Source organism: Mandrillus leucophaeus, unplaced genomic scaffold, assembly GCF_000951045.1.
Source record: "Mandrillus leucophaeus isolate KB7577 unplaced genomic scaffold, Mleu.le_1.0 Scaffold89, whole genome shotgun sequence".
NCBI classification, from domain to species: domain Eukaryota; kingdom Metazoa; phylum Chordata; class Mammalia; order Primates; family Cercopithecidae; genus Mandrillus; species Mandrillus leucophaeus.
The window spans coordinates 933,169-947,057 of NW_012109696.1; the positions used below are offsets into that span (position 1 = coordinate 933,169).

The following is a 13,889-nucleotide window of genomic DNA, read 5'->3' on the forward strand; positions in this document are numbered from 1 at the left end:
GGGGGCCGGTGTGCAGTATGACGTCACGGCCAGCTTTCTGCGTGTGGGGGGCCTGTGTGCGGTGTGACGTCACGGCCAGCTTTCTGCGTGTGGGGGGCTGGTGTGCAGTATGACGTCACGGCCAGCTTTCTGCGTGTGGGGAGCTTCAGACCGCATTGGAGATGCTTCCTTCCGTTTCTCTGTCAGAGGCGGTGTGCGTGGATATGGCTCTATTCAGGAAGGAGCAGACCTTGGCTGAGCCTTAGAATAGGTGGTTGCTGGTGATTTTGACTGGAGTGGGGTGCATTCCCCACCTGAAAGTGCTCAACAGCTTTACTGGAAAAAGGGCAACATGGGGCAGCACTGGCAGCTTCCAACCCAGGTGCTGGGATGGGGAGGTAACACCTGATGCCTGCCCTGCTCATTTATGAGGCCCCTGGACAGTGTTTGATGGAGAAGCCCGTCAGTGTTTGCCTGCACTGTCATTTAGTGTTAGCTTTTAAAAGGAAGAGAATGCACAAATGATGGCAGCAATCAGTCCAGTGCTTGCTTCAGAGGTTTCTTACTGCCGCTCTCTGTCTTGGGGATTCTTCTGCTTTGTTTTTGTCATTGTCCCATTTTCGTGTTTTCTGGGAGATTTGTTGAATTTTCCTCTGCTGAGAGGCTGTCACATCAGTATCTGTGCTAGTACCCGGTCTCACCAGTTTCCTGTAATGGCCTCACCTTATAGCTTCTTGTTGTGTCACTGGTATGGACACTTAAGGCCAGTGTGTGTTCACAGCTATTATTGCATTATTTTAAAATCGGGCTGACTGTGTCCCGATGGGCAATTTTAGGAAACTTCCTGGGACCACAAACTTGAGGTTTAAAAATTCCCACAGTTCATTTTCAGCATTGTTCTGGGATGTTTGTTAGACATGCCTGCATGAAGACCCACAGCATCGCCCTGGTGTGCACTGGAATGGGGAGACGGAGCAGGCGTCCTGCAGCCCAGCCTCCTGGTTATCTTCTAGCGGAGTTAGTCTCGTGTTCGTGGCAGGACTCCTCAATGCCCTGTCATTGGAACAACTTAGAGGTGTCGTTTACATATTGTTAACGTTCGCTCGTTTTAAGTGTACGGTTCAGTGATTTTTAGTAAGTTTACCTAGTTGGCAGCCCCTTACCACAGTCCAGCTTTAGGCCATTCCCGTCACCCTAGCAGACCCTTCCTGCCCAACAGCACTTGCTCCCCGTTCCATCTGAGCCACGTCAACCACTCATCCACTTTCTGTCGATAGGTTTGCCTTCCCTGGACATTTTCTGTACATGGAATCATAATATGTGATCTGTGTCTGGTTTTTTCACTGGGCATAGTATGTTATACTTTTTTGAAAAACAAAAGATGTCCATGCTTTTGCTACACAGGTGCTTTGGAGCTCGCTGATGTGTCTGATGAACTGCCAGGGCTGAAGTGGATGCCTGGAATCACACAGTGGAAGGTAACCTTTCCTCGAGAACTTTCGTTCTAGAGGGTAGGTGCAGCATCACCGAAGTAGAGTCAAGTTTCAGAGCATTCACGTGCGGGTAACTTGAGTAAATACTACATCTGCTGTGCCAATTAGAATCCATTTCAGAGTGTTATTTCATGACACATTTCATGACAAGCGGCATGTTTATTCCTGGCGGTGGAAAAGTTTTCTTTACTCCATGTTCGGAAATAAACTCCTTTACTCTCATTCCTGTAAGGGTAGCTTTGCTTTTTTAAGTTTTTTTTTTGAAATTGGGCTGGGATTCAAGCCTTGTTTCCAATATGAAATAATTCATTACAATTTTAGGCCAGAAACAGCCTGGAGCTTCTTTAAAAAGAAATCACTAGATGGAAAATGTTATCTTATCATGCTTGTACTGGTTTTTAGAATAAATGTATTTCATCTTTGTTTTTAACAGAATTTACGTATTAATAATTTGGGGATTTTCTGTAAAGATTGTTTTGTTTTGTCTTGGCAAATAATCTTCCTGTCTTTGGAGCGAATGAGAATGACCATTTGTTACCTTTGAGAGAATGGACACTGCTACCCTGTAATTTTTGTTACTGGATAGTGCTAGTAATCTGGAATGTACCCTGTGGTTCTGCAGGTAATGACGAAAGATGGGCAGTGGTTTACAGACTGGGACACCGTTCCTCACAGCAGACATACCCAGATCCGACCCACCATGTTCCCTCCGAAAGACCCGGAAAAGCTGCAGGCCATGCACCTGGAGCGATGGTGAGTTGGTGGGGCCTCCAGGTGTGGGGAGGGGAAGGTTAAGCCCCGTCCCTGGTGAGCTGGTGAGTCTTGTTGGGGTGAGTTGGAGGCAGCAGGTGACATTGCTGTGAGGCTTGGGCTATGCCAGGGTCAACCCCCTGTGTGTGAACTTCCCCGCCAGTATGGCTCTCTTGCCTGTTAGTTGCTGACATTGAGCATTTATTAATAGTGGAATTGGCTAGAATGTAAATGGTAATGCTTAGGATATGTCAGGAACTTTTTTTTTCTTTTTTAAGACAGAGTCCGACTGCCGCCCAGGCTAGAGTACTGTGGCTCGATGTCAGCTCACTGCAACCTCCCTCCTGGGTTCAAGCAATTCTCGTGCCTCAGCCTCCCAAGTAGCTGAGATTACAGGTGCCCGCCGCCACGCCTGGCTTATTTTTGTATTTTTATCAGAAACAGATTTTCACCACATTGGCCAGGCTCGTCTCGAACTCCCGACCTCTGGTGATCTGCCTGCCTCGGCCCCCCAAAGTGCTGGGATTACAGGCATGAGCCACTGTGCTCAGCCTTCATGAACTTTTTAAAGATTACAAAGTGGGCCAGATGTAGTGGCCCATGCTTGTAATCCCCAACACTTTGGGAGGCCAAGGCTGGTGGATCACTTGAGCTCAAAAGTTTGACACCAGCCTGGGCAATGTGGCAAGACCCCATCTCTACAGGGAAAAAAAAAAAAAAAACTGGCCAGGCGGAGTGTTGCATGTCTGTATGTAGTCCCAGCTCCTTGGGAGGCTGAGGCAGGAGGATCGCCTGAGCTCGGGAGGTGGAGGCTACAGTGAGCCGAGATCATGCCACTGCACTCCCACCTAGGCAACAGAGCCAGACCTTGTCTCAAAAAAAAAAAAAAATGTAAGTTTACATATTGGCCATTCTATGAGTGAGGATTGAAGACATGGTTTTTCTCTTGCATCATCTTTGCAGTATTTGTCTTAATAGTAAAAGAATGCATTTTTGATTAGTTCAGAAGTGTGAATTTTATATATGTGTATATATTTAGCCTTAGGATATTACCCCATCATCAGAATACTGGAGGGTTTTTTGTGGCAGTATTGGTGAAAAAATCTTCAATGCCGTGGAATAAACGTCAGCCAAAGGTGAGTTTTTCTTTTTCCAAAATGACATAACATTTGATCTTGTACATTTAAGACAAAAACTAGCCAGAGTGTAGTAGAAGTGCAGAGGAAAGAAGAGCTTCTTCCTGTGGGCAGCAGGAGAGCTGAGCCTGAATGAGGGGGAAATTCATTTAAATACCAAGTTTTCCAAAAAGCAGAAATTTCTCATAGGTGATAGTTACGTGGAGAAGTCAGTGTTTGGGGGAATGTATTCCTGCCACACTATAAATCCAGGTATTTAATAAAAGTTGAAAAGACACGAAAAATTGCTCGGTAGCTCTGAACGGAAGCCCCAGGTGTCTGTGCTCCAGTCCTTGTGAGTGGCGCATTTCATCGATTACAGATAGCAGAGCTCTGCTGACCTTGGCTGCGAGGAACGGTGACAGCCTTGTCCAGACCTGGCTAGAAAGATGCAGCCCGGCCTGTTTGCGATGGATCTAAACTGCCTGCTGGTTGCTTTCCAAGGCGGGCCAGGAAGCAGAGTGGTGAAGAAAGAGTGTTGCCTTCATCCTAACACACAGTCCTTTGTAATGCATCCTGTCTCACCTGTATCACGCCAGCATTATTTATTCATAAATCTGCCTTCCGTGATGATAGAACCTGGCCTGGAATCAGAGTCTGGAAGTCTCTATTTCTTTAAGATCCATGCTTGAAAATTAGGACAAAAAAGCTCAGCCTATGGAGGAACAAAAAGGAAACAGTTCCGCAAAGAGCTCCAGCCTTTTTCTGGGGCACAGTTTGTGCAGATTAACGTTGGAACGTACAGCCTCAGACTGGCAAAGGGCGACTGCCCTTCTCCTGCCGTCACCAGGGTTTTTCTGTCCGGTTAGAAAGTGTTTCAGTTGGAGGCTAAAAGTCTCACAAGGTGTCTTAACTCTGATGGAATGTTATTTTCATGGAATCAGTCTAAGAAATTATATTGTAAAGCATTAGATACTTTGCATTCACTCCTACTAGGTTTCAGTAGCTGGTGTTTCTTTGCACTTGTCACATTTTAAGTGGTCAGTGCCCACAGGCTCATGACTGCCAGCTGCACAGCACAGTGCGGTCACAGGGGAGCCTGTCCTAGAGACGCCTGCTTTAGGTTGGCCTGCACTGGGGATACATTGACGTTTCTGACGTGTTAATACTTACGTAGAAAGCTTTTTCACATTTTTTTCAGTTCGTCCCTTATGTGTAATCTTACTTTTTAGAACAACTTATTGTCATTTTCTCATTTAAGTGATATGAATACTTCTCTCTTTCTGTTACTATGTCAGTTTCTTATTCATTTAGTTCAACAAATCTAGTGCTAGCATGGCCTGTGCTGCTGTTGGTCCTACTGGGAACACAGGTAGAGTCCCCGTGGTCAGGACGCCGTGATCTTTTGCGGTGCTGAGGCCTGTAAGCACTCGGCTAGAAGTCAGGCCGGGGAAGCTGACACTGACCTTGGTGTTTGAAGGTCCAGAATGAGGTTGTTGAGGTAGAACAGAGATGGGAGCACGTGCCCTTGGACTCAACAAGAATGCCCCTCTGGGAGAAGCTAAGGTTGGACGGGAAGGGTGTGTGCCCTCACTGACCTGCTCACAGGCTTGGGGTTCATCTGTTTTGTTTTTTGCTTTTTTACATTATATTAACATGGAAATAAAATGTGTTCCCTGGGATGCTCCCGGCTTCTCTGCTTAGTAGCTTTGTGGCTCTGAATAAAATGAACTTGCCTGTGCTGAAATAATCCTATTTTTAAAACTTACTTCATAGGGACTGAGGAATTACAACTTTTATCAATTTTGTGACTTGTTAAAAAGGACACGTATTTTTAAAAGATCTTTAATAAAAGTAAAACATTTTGCTCATTCCCAAAGCCAAATTTAAATTATACCGTGGCCCTGATTCAGAAGTTCATTCTTCGGCAGGTGTTTCCTTGGTGCCTGGGGCACTCTGTCTTCTGGTTCCTGTGGCAGTTTGTCCAGGTGCCCAGAAACAGTTCCTACCCTCCTTTCTCGTTATATATATATACTTGTCTTTTTGCCTCGCCGGGTATTTTAGAAATTGTGCTTGGTGCACTTTGTGTCCTTCAGTGTGCCTTACCCAGAGCAGAATGCACGATAAGCATTTTTACACGAGAACAAGCTGGTGTTGTAAGCCTCTGCTAAGGAACAGGCTATATATGCTCTTTGTGGGATTAAGGTAGAATCAGCTTTAACTCCAAAGAAACTGTCCATGAATTTTGTTTATAATAGCAAATAGATTTAAAATAACATTTAAAAAAAATTCTGTTGTTTTTCTCTACATATAATGCTGTAGGAAACATAGAACTGATGGATTTTGTGAGCTTGTTATTTTTAACTTTTCGTAGCAGCACAAAGAATGCTGCTCTTTGTGTGTCAATGAAATTGTTCTCTATGACAGCTGCAGGGTAAATCTGCAGAGACCAGAGAAAGCACACAGCTGAGCCCTGCAGGTCCCGCAGAAGGGAAACCCGCAGATCCCTCTAAGCTGGAAAGTCCGTCATTCACTGGAACTGGTGACACAGAAATAGCTCATGCAGCTGAGGATTTAGAGAATAATGGCAATAAGAAAGATGGCGTGTGTGGGTAAGAAAGGGGGTTATGTCTTGATCTAACACTCTGGTGTCTTCACAGTCCTTTTGGATTAAATGGGATCCCAGAGCCACTGGTGGGTTTGAGGGGGCAGTGCATATGTGGTATCAGGTTTATGCAGTGTGAGGGAGGGACCCTGTGGAAGCTGGAAGGTGTCAACATCTGCTGCCGCAAACCCCATGTTGCACAGAACTGACGGAAAGGAAGAATGTACTTTTGGTATTGAAGGTTACCACCCATTACAGATTGATTTGTCTCATCCTGATTTCCTTTTTAGTCCTCCTCCATCAAAGAAAATGAAGTTATTTGGATTTAAAGAAGACCCATTTGTATTTATTCCTGAAGATGACCCATTATTTCCACCTATTGAGTAAGGATTCAGCCTTTTAAATTACTCATTTAAAGAAATTGACTATAGAGTATCAAATGCACAACTGATCCCATGTAACCATTGTTTTGTATGTAGCTCTGTCTAGCTTTTTTTTTTAACCTTTTTAACTGCATATTAGAGTAGGATGAAACTTTAGAGGTTATTTACTCAACCTTTCAATTTAAGGAGAAAGTAAACTTTGTGAACATGATAGATAAAAAAAATGATTATTTAGATTATGAATCTAAATTAGTTGTGATCCTGAACCTAAATTACTGAGTTGACTATTTAGACCAGTGGCCAAGGCTGTCTAGTTCAGTTTCTGTAGAAAAATGAAGAGCTGCGTGTGTAGGGGCTAAGTAGGGACGACGTAGACAGAACATAGAGGAAAAGGGTTTAGGATAAGTCTGACATTCATTTCGTTCTTACTCATTGAATTTTAGAATCTATTTACCAGGGCGGTCACTTACTGTCTTTTGCATAACTGGTCCTTTGCATCCATTTGTAAAAGTCTATTAGAAAGTAAGTCTTGGCCAGGCGTGGTGGCTCACGCCTATAATCCCAGCACTTTGGGAGGCCGAGGCAGGCAGATCACGAGGTCAGGAGTTCAAGACCAGCCTGACCAACCTGGCGGTCTTTACTAAAAATACAACCCGTCTTTACTAAAAATACAACCCGTCTTTACAACCCGTCTTTACTAAAAATACAAAAAAAAAAATTAGTCAGGTGTGGTGGTGAGGCAGGAGAACCGCTTCAACCCGTGAGGCAGAGGTTGCAGTGAGCCGAGAACACACCACTGCACTCCACTTTGGGCGACAGAGCAAGACTCCGTCTCAAAAAAAAAAAAAAAGTCTCGGAAGTAGTGTTATCAGGTTGTTGTCATTGGGGTAGCGGCCGAGGGAGAGAAGTTGCACTTGTTAATTTAGGTTTCTGATCAAGTCGTGCCCCAAATGTTGCGTGGGGATTTCAGGTAGAAGTGGATGAAGTTTAGAAGCTGGAGTCCAGAACAGAGCCCAGTGCCCTTGAACCACGCTGCCGTTTTAGGGACTGAGTTCTAGAGGAGGAGAATAAGGCGTTTAGAACAGTCTACCAGATGTTGAAGTCCTTGTGTGTAAACAGCACCGTTTCTGTGTGCAGGAAATTTTATGCTTTGGCGCCTTCGTTCCCGAGGATGAATTTGCTGACTCGGACGACAGAAGGGAAGAAGAGGCAGCTCTACATGGTTTCTAAGGAGCTGCGGAACGTGCTGCTGAACAACAGCGAGAAGATGAAGGTGCCCGTCGCGCAGACGCCGAGTGCTGTGTGATTCAGGATGCGTGTGGCTTCTCACAGCCGCTTAGGTTTCCTTTGGAGCAGACCCTGGCGTCTGCCCTCCCCACCTGTAGCGACGGCTGTGGGTCCCCGAGCCTGCCCTGTGATTTCAGAGCTGTTGACTGGCGCAGGGCTGAGTGGTTCCTACCAGAGCCCCGAATCTGGCGGCCTGTGTCTTTTCTGTGCCCCATTCCCACAGCCGGGTGAGCCTTGGTGTAGTTCTCACAGCCGCCCTCCTGGGCAGAGAAGGTACTGAGTACTGCTGCCTCGACCCTTGGGATTTGTCCTTTGAGACACTTCCCCTAGAATTTGGCCATTTGGGGGCCCTTCTTCCGTTTGCTTTACTGCCCTCTAAACTACGTAAACACAAGTTGCGAGTATCAGTTGCGGGGTTTCCCAGTGGGTTTCTGCTTCTCCTCTCCTCTCCCATTCCATGATGGCTGCTCCATGTGGCCCAGCGTCCTTACGGGAGATGGTCCTGTGTTCATCTCTGTGTGCTTCATCTTATATTTACTCATCTTTTTTTTACTTAAAGGTTATTAACACAGGGATAAAAGTCTGGTGTCGAAATAACAGTGGTGAAGAGTTTGACTGTGCTTTCCGGCTGGCACAGGAGGTAATTTTGGAAGTGGATTTGAACAGCAGTAGCCACAGATGACTGAAGCAGTTGGGAGTAGATGGGCTTTCTGGTCAGCCAGATGGTCTGAGTGGCTCAGGGCTTGGCTGGCACCTACCAGCCACTTGACCCTCAGAGGTTATTCAGCTCACGCAGGGTGCTGGTTTCCCCTCCTGGGGGGCGGGTTCCACACCTGTCCAAGGGGAGGGGCCATAGTGAGGGCTCGACACGCCACCATAGCCGGAGAGCAGACTGTTGTTGGTGAATGACATCATGGTATCCCTTCTCTTTGTTCACACAGGGAATATATACATTGTATCCATTTATTAATTCAAGAATTATTACTGTATCAATGGAAGATGTTAAGATACTATTGACCCAGGAAAATCCCTTTTTTAGAAAACTCAGCAGTGAGACGTACAGTCAAGCGAAGGACCTGGGTGAGTAGTTTGAAATGCATAGACATATAGCTTGTATTCCCTTTTAAAAGGATGGCAGAAATACAGGTAGTGTACTCTGGGGCATATTTATCAGTCATATTTTTCTATTTATTTATGGCTACATCAATTTCCAGAGGGCTCTGTAGATCCCTGATTGACAATTCAGAATGCTAAGGGTCAAAGCCATCTTGGGGTTGCTGTACTTCCTCAGGCCCTGGTGGCGCCCCGCTGCTGCCCAGCAGCCTGTGGTGTGTCTGTGTGGCGTGCGGGGCTGGCCTTCGCTCACCTTGCTGGGCCAGAGGTCCGGGGAGAGGGGGGGTCGGCCTGTGAGCAGCCCTAGCAAGGCCCGCAGCCAGAGCTCTTGACCCACTTGCCTGTCAGCAGGTCGGGGGTGGGTGGAAGTAGGTCTCTGTGCCTGGGTAAATTTGTTTTTGTTTTTGTTTTTGTTCCCCCCGCCCCGAGACGGAGTCTTGCTCTGTCACCCAGGCTGGAGTGCGGTGGTGCGATCTTGGCTCACTGCAAGCTCCACCTCCCGGGTTCAGCCATTCTCCTGCCTCAACCTCCCGAGTAGCTGGGACTACAGGCGCCCACCACCATGCCCGGCTAGTTTTTTGTATTTTTAGTAGAGATGGGATTTCACCGTGTTGGCCAGGATGGTCTCGATCTCCTGACCTTGTGATTGCCCGCCTCGGCCTCCCAAAGTGCTGGGATGACAGGTGTGAGCCACCGCGCCTGGCCGGTAGATTTGTTTTTTAACGTACACAGCCTCACAAGACTGGCTAACATGCGGATTTTAATCGCCTGTGTTAGAGCGAAGCCAGAGTCTTGCCAGCGGTTCTGACTTTTCTGCTAGCCAGCCGGAGTAGATTATTGGTCGTATTGCTGCTTTTATATGTCATCAACTTCCACTTCACATCACTCCAGTGACCTTTTCCCCTAAGCATAAAAATCACTTCTCCATTTCTCCAAGCTCTTCTAATTTTGTTTTTCTGTTGTCTTCATTCTTGTTTATTTTTTAAAATAATTTGCTGTTTAATATTTTTGGCTCAATTTAATCAAAAGTACATGAATCACTTCTTGCAGTTATGTCTCTTACTTGCATTTAAAACTTTGCGTTCCTTCGGGATATAAAACTTGCTCTGTGGAGTCTGTCTCCCGCTGCCGTCTCCAGGCAAGAACCACAATTTAAAGTGGAGATTCTTGTAAAGGATAAGGAAACTGTTTATGCTGGTTTTCTTTTAATCCTGCACTTAGATGATTGCAGTATGGTTTTAGACAGTTTTTATGTATTTCATGCCATTCTGGGAGTTGGTGTTACATTTATTTAATCTTGAATTTTGAAGAATGAACCAGCAGTTAATCCCCGGCCTCCTTGCTTCTCAGAGTGGCTTGTCAGGTGACATCCCTTGAAGGCCCTGAATGGCTTTTGCCTCGGTCCTCTTCCAGATCGTCCCTACTGCATCATTTGGACTTGGTTCATGTGTTCAGACGGCCTCTTTTCACCATCTAGATCCTCGAGGCCAAGAATGTAGAGTATTTGTTCTCTTTCTTCGGAATACCTAACACATCACTAGGTGCAGAAACGTGCTCAGCGCACACATCCACTGCCTGGAAAACTTGGCAAATGTGTGTCTGTTTCTCTTGCAGCAAAGGGAAGCGTCGTGCTGAAGTATGAACCAGATTCTGCGTAAGTCAGTACAAGCCCTGTCCTTAGATGCACACGCCTTGTCATTAGCTACAGTGTTCCCATTGGTGAGGAAAGTGACTTGGGAAGGTGGGGACCTTCTTCAGGCCTTTTATGATTGTTCCTCAGAAGTAGCCTTGTGAAAACTTCAGAACCAAAATATTCCTATCATGAAGATACTGTTTCATAGAACACTCAGCTCGGGCTAAATGAAGTTTTACTTATAGAGAATAAAATGCATAGTACTTATTTTTTAAGCATTAGAAACCAGTGAAAATTTCTGTCTTGTACAGAGTAAGTGTAAAGATTGGACAGTTGAGTGAGGTTCTCTTCTTTCGTCCTCATGGCTGGTTCAACTGTGTGTATTGCTGACATGTTATTGCATCAGGAGTGCTAGGGCTGGAGCATGGGATTTGCTCACGCTCGCGCTCACGGTCCCCACGGGACCACTGCTCCATGCTGCTTGCATGTATTCACCCTGCATCCTCACGGGGGGCCTTGGGGGAGCAGGTGCTGGTTTTGGCAGCACTTGCCAGAGGAGGAAGCCGGGACAGAAAGTTAGGTGGCTTGCCCAGAGCTCCTCAGCTCATGAATGGCAGAATCAGGATCTCACCGGCAACAGCTCCCTCTTAGTGACATAAAACACCATTTCTGAGAGGAGGCAGCACAATGGGGTCCAGGGCTGACTGGGATTTGGGGGAGTGAATAGGTAGAACCACTGTACAGATTTCTTTGGGAAGTTAGTGTTGGACCGGGGATCCAGTGCTAGCTTGAACGAACCACCACAGTGCAGATCCTGAGTAGGAGCAAGCTGGGGGTCGGGGCGGGCCCAGCCAAGGAGGGAAGGAGGAGGGACAGGTAAGAGGTTGGCAGGGAGGCCGAGGGGCCGCATGTCCTCAGGGTTCAGGCTGTCAGGCTGCCAATGTGGAGAGAGGACAGGTAGGGGCTGAGGTGGGAGGGGCAGGCACTTGGTGAGGGAACAACAGATGGATGGGCTGTGGAGGTCAGTGAGGCCATGCGCATGGGCACCCTGGGGACCTGCTGGAGGCGGGTGGTGTCTGGATGGTGAAGAGGCAGGAGCATCTAGTGATTGATGGCTTCTGGGTGTTTTTACAAGAGTTTGAGTAAAGACACATAAATGGTTTTTAAAATAACAGTCCCATGTGGCACACATAGAAAACATTGGGATATTTTAAGGTGTGGATTCACTTTTCCATATTCAAACTTTTCTACTTGGTAAAATACACAGGTGAAAAGTCAACTTCAGGAATAATGAATTTTTTTTTTTTTTTAAAGAAGATGGGAGTTGGGAATTCCTTATATTTTCCTCTCACCTCTTGAAACCAACGTAGTGCCCCTGCTTTACATTAGGAAAAATGGAAAGGTGATTAAACATGGCTGTTAGGAACCTAAAATCTAGCTCAGAGTCCCGTATGAAAGAAATTAGGTAACTTGAGAGAGGTTGGAAATAGTGGCTTCCATCTCTGTTGGGGCATTGATGCCAGCTGGCTGGACAGGTGGAGCCCGGGAGGTAGGGAGGGTCGGAGCAGGTTCAGAGAGGCGGGGATGTTTTTGACTGTGGGTAACACTGCATGCTGGGAACGGAAATGAGCACTGTGTGCCCAGCAGGGCTCAGATTGCCATGTGGGGTCCCTACAGAACAAATCACGCAAAACGCTGAGCATCAAAAGGATGGGTGGTCCTGGGTCCTGCTGTGGCAGCCCTGCTAGGGGCCGAGTCTCCCCGCCTCTCAGGAGCCTCAATTCACTTAGGAAACTTAGAGGTGAGCTGCGAGGAGCCTGTCGAGAAACGCTTCTCATTTAGTGGGGTGAGGTGACACAGGGCGGGGGGACAGTAAGTTAAGTTTGAGCAGGAAGTATGTAGAAATCCCAGCACTGAAAGTGTGTGTGAAATCTGTAGATTTGGGGCCTACTCCATTGTGAACTTAGAGGCAAGGTGAAAGTGAGGGTAAGAATCTTATTCAGGACACGAAGAAGGAAGCTAATCTCCCTTTGAGAAAACCTGCCCCTTGGATCACAGATGAAAATGTCCTCCCAGTAGTTTTGGGAGTTTTGTGGGTATGGGTTTTCTGTGGTTTTCTTTTTTAAGCAGTTGCATGTTATATCTCGTTCGATTTAGTTATGGGAATGTTTAATGTTCTACATGAAGCCACTTTCACTTGCAGGAATCCAGACGCTCTGCAGTGCCCCATCGTCTTATGTGGATGGCGGGGAAAGGCCTCCATTCGAACTTTTGTGCCCAAGAATGAGCGGCTTCATTATCTCAGGATGATGGGGCTGGAGGTGTTGGGAGAAAAGAAGAAGGAAGGGGTTATCCTCACCAATGAGAGTGCAGCCAGCACTGGACAGCCAGAGAATGAGGTGCCTGAGGAACAGAGAGCAGGAGAACCCAACAGCCCCGATGCAGAAGAGGCCAACAGTCCGGACGTGACAGCAGCCTGTGACCCTGCGGGCGTCCAGCCACCCCGGTGAGCAGGCCCAAGGCAGTGGGGGCCCACATCCCTCACACGCAAAACTGGCCTCTTCGTGTCACTGGTGTCTGAGACCGAATCCAGAACAAGCCTGTGGCCTGTGAAGCGTCTATTTCTAATGACTGCAGACTGGTGGGACGATAGGAGGCTTCTGAATGACCAGGACTGCTTTCTTGTGGAGCGGATGAAAACATATTCTTTTAGCGTGTTAGAAATCACTCGTTTTACTTTGTTTCTTTGGCCAAGCTGGGTCTAGTCTTTCTGTTGCTGGGAATAGACATTCAGAAGTCGTACTTCTATCAAGAAACAGAACTCCCCTTGCGGAAATTTCAGGTCTCTTGTTAAGCCTGTATTGGTCTTAAGGTCCAGTATTTTTTTAATTATTACTTATAGAAAGAATCTATAAATTCCTGGGGAAGTGTGCTATAAGCTTTAATAATTACATTGAGTTACACATTAGTGGTGTGACATTAACATGCGGTGGGGTTAATATCTGAGGCCTCAGATGACTGTGCCTTTTGGAATAAAGGGTAAAATAAACTCCAGAGTAAGAGCTGTATTGTGAATTGTCATACTTATTATTGAGGGGGACTTATGTGCTTTTATTGAATGGAGTGCTTTACAATTTTTATTTTTAAATGGGGTTGGGATCCTTGAAATATTTAAATAAAGTCATTAATGATAAAATATATACGTGTGATTCTTGTTTCCGCTCTTAGGAAGCGGAAAGAACAAACTGACTTTCGGCTAAATGGCAGTGTTAGAATACTTCCTGGTTTTCTCCAGTGAAAGCAGTTTCACTGTGAAGGCTGCTGTCTCCCTGTCTACCTCATTTTGTGTGTTGGTCTGTAGAAACACCGACCACACACTGCCTTTGGTGGATTTGTCTCTAGAGTCTCCACTCTGAAATACTTCGAAGCTCTGTGTCGTGAAGAGCTCCTGTTTCTTTTTCGCCCAAATTCTCCACTGAACATTTCTCTGCATTTGCATTTGCATCTTCTGGTGTGTTTGCATGTCACTCA

The 13,889-nt window shown here is 46.4% G+C and overlaps 1 protein-coding gene across 1 annotated transcript in view; it reads left to right on the plus strand.

Moving 5' to 3' along the window:
- NSUN2 (NOP2/Sun RNA methyltransferase family, member 2) overlaps nt 1–13,558 on the plus strand; it is a 51,428-nt gene extending 37,870 nt beyond the window's left edge. Inside the window, exons 12-21 of the mRNA XM_011969410.1 lie at nt 1,384–1,457; nt 2,095–2,225; nt 3,262–3,358; nt 5,765–5,949; nt 6,233–6,325; nt 7,463–7,598; nt 8,172–8,252; nt 8,554–8,692; nt 10,340–10,379; nt 12,562–13,558. Coding sequence (XP_011824800.1) covers nt 1,384–1,457; nt 2,095–2,225; nt 3,262–3,358; nt 5,765–5,949; nt 6,233–6,325; nt 7,463–7,598; nt 8,172–8,252; nt 8,554–8,692; nt 10,340–10,379; nt 12,562–12,868 — 1,283 coding nt within the window. The 3' untranslated portion in view covers nt 12,869–13,558. The remainder of the gene's footprint in view (nt 1–1,383; nt 1,458–2,094; nt 2,226–3,261; nt 3,359–5,764; nt 5,950–6,232; nt 6,326–7,462; nt 7,599–8,171; nt 8,253–8,553; nt 8,693–10,339; nt 10,380–12,561) is intronic.
- The last annotated feature ends 331 nt before the right edge of the window (nt 13,559–13,889 follow it).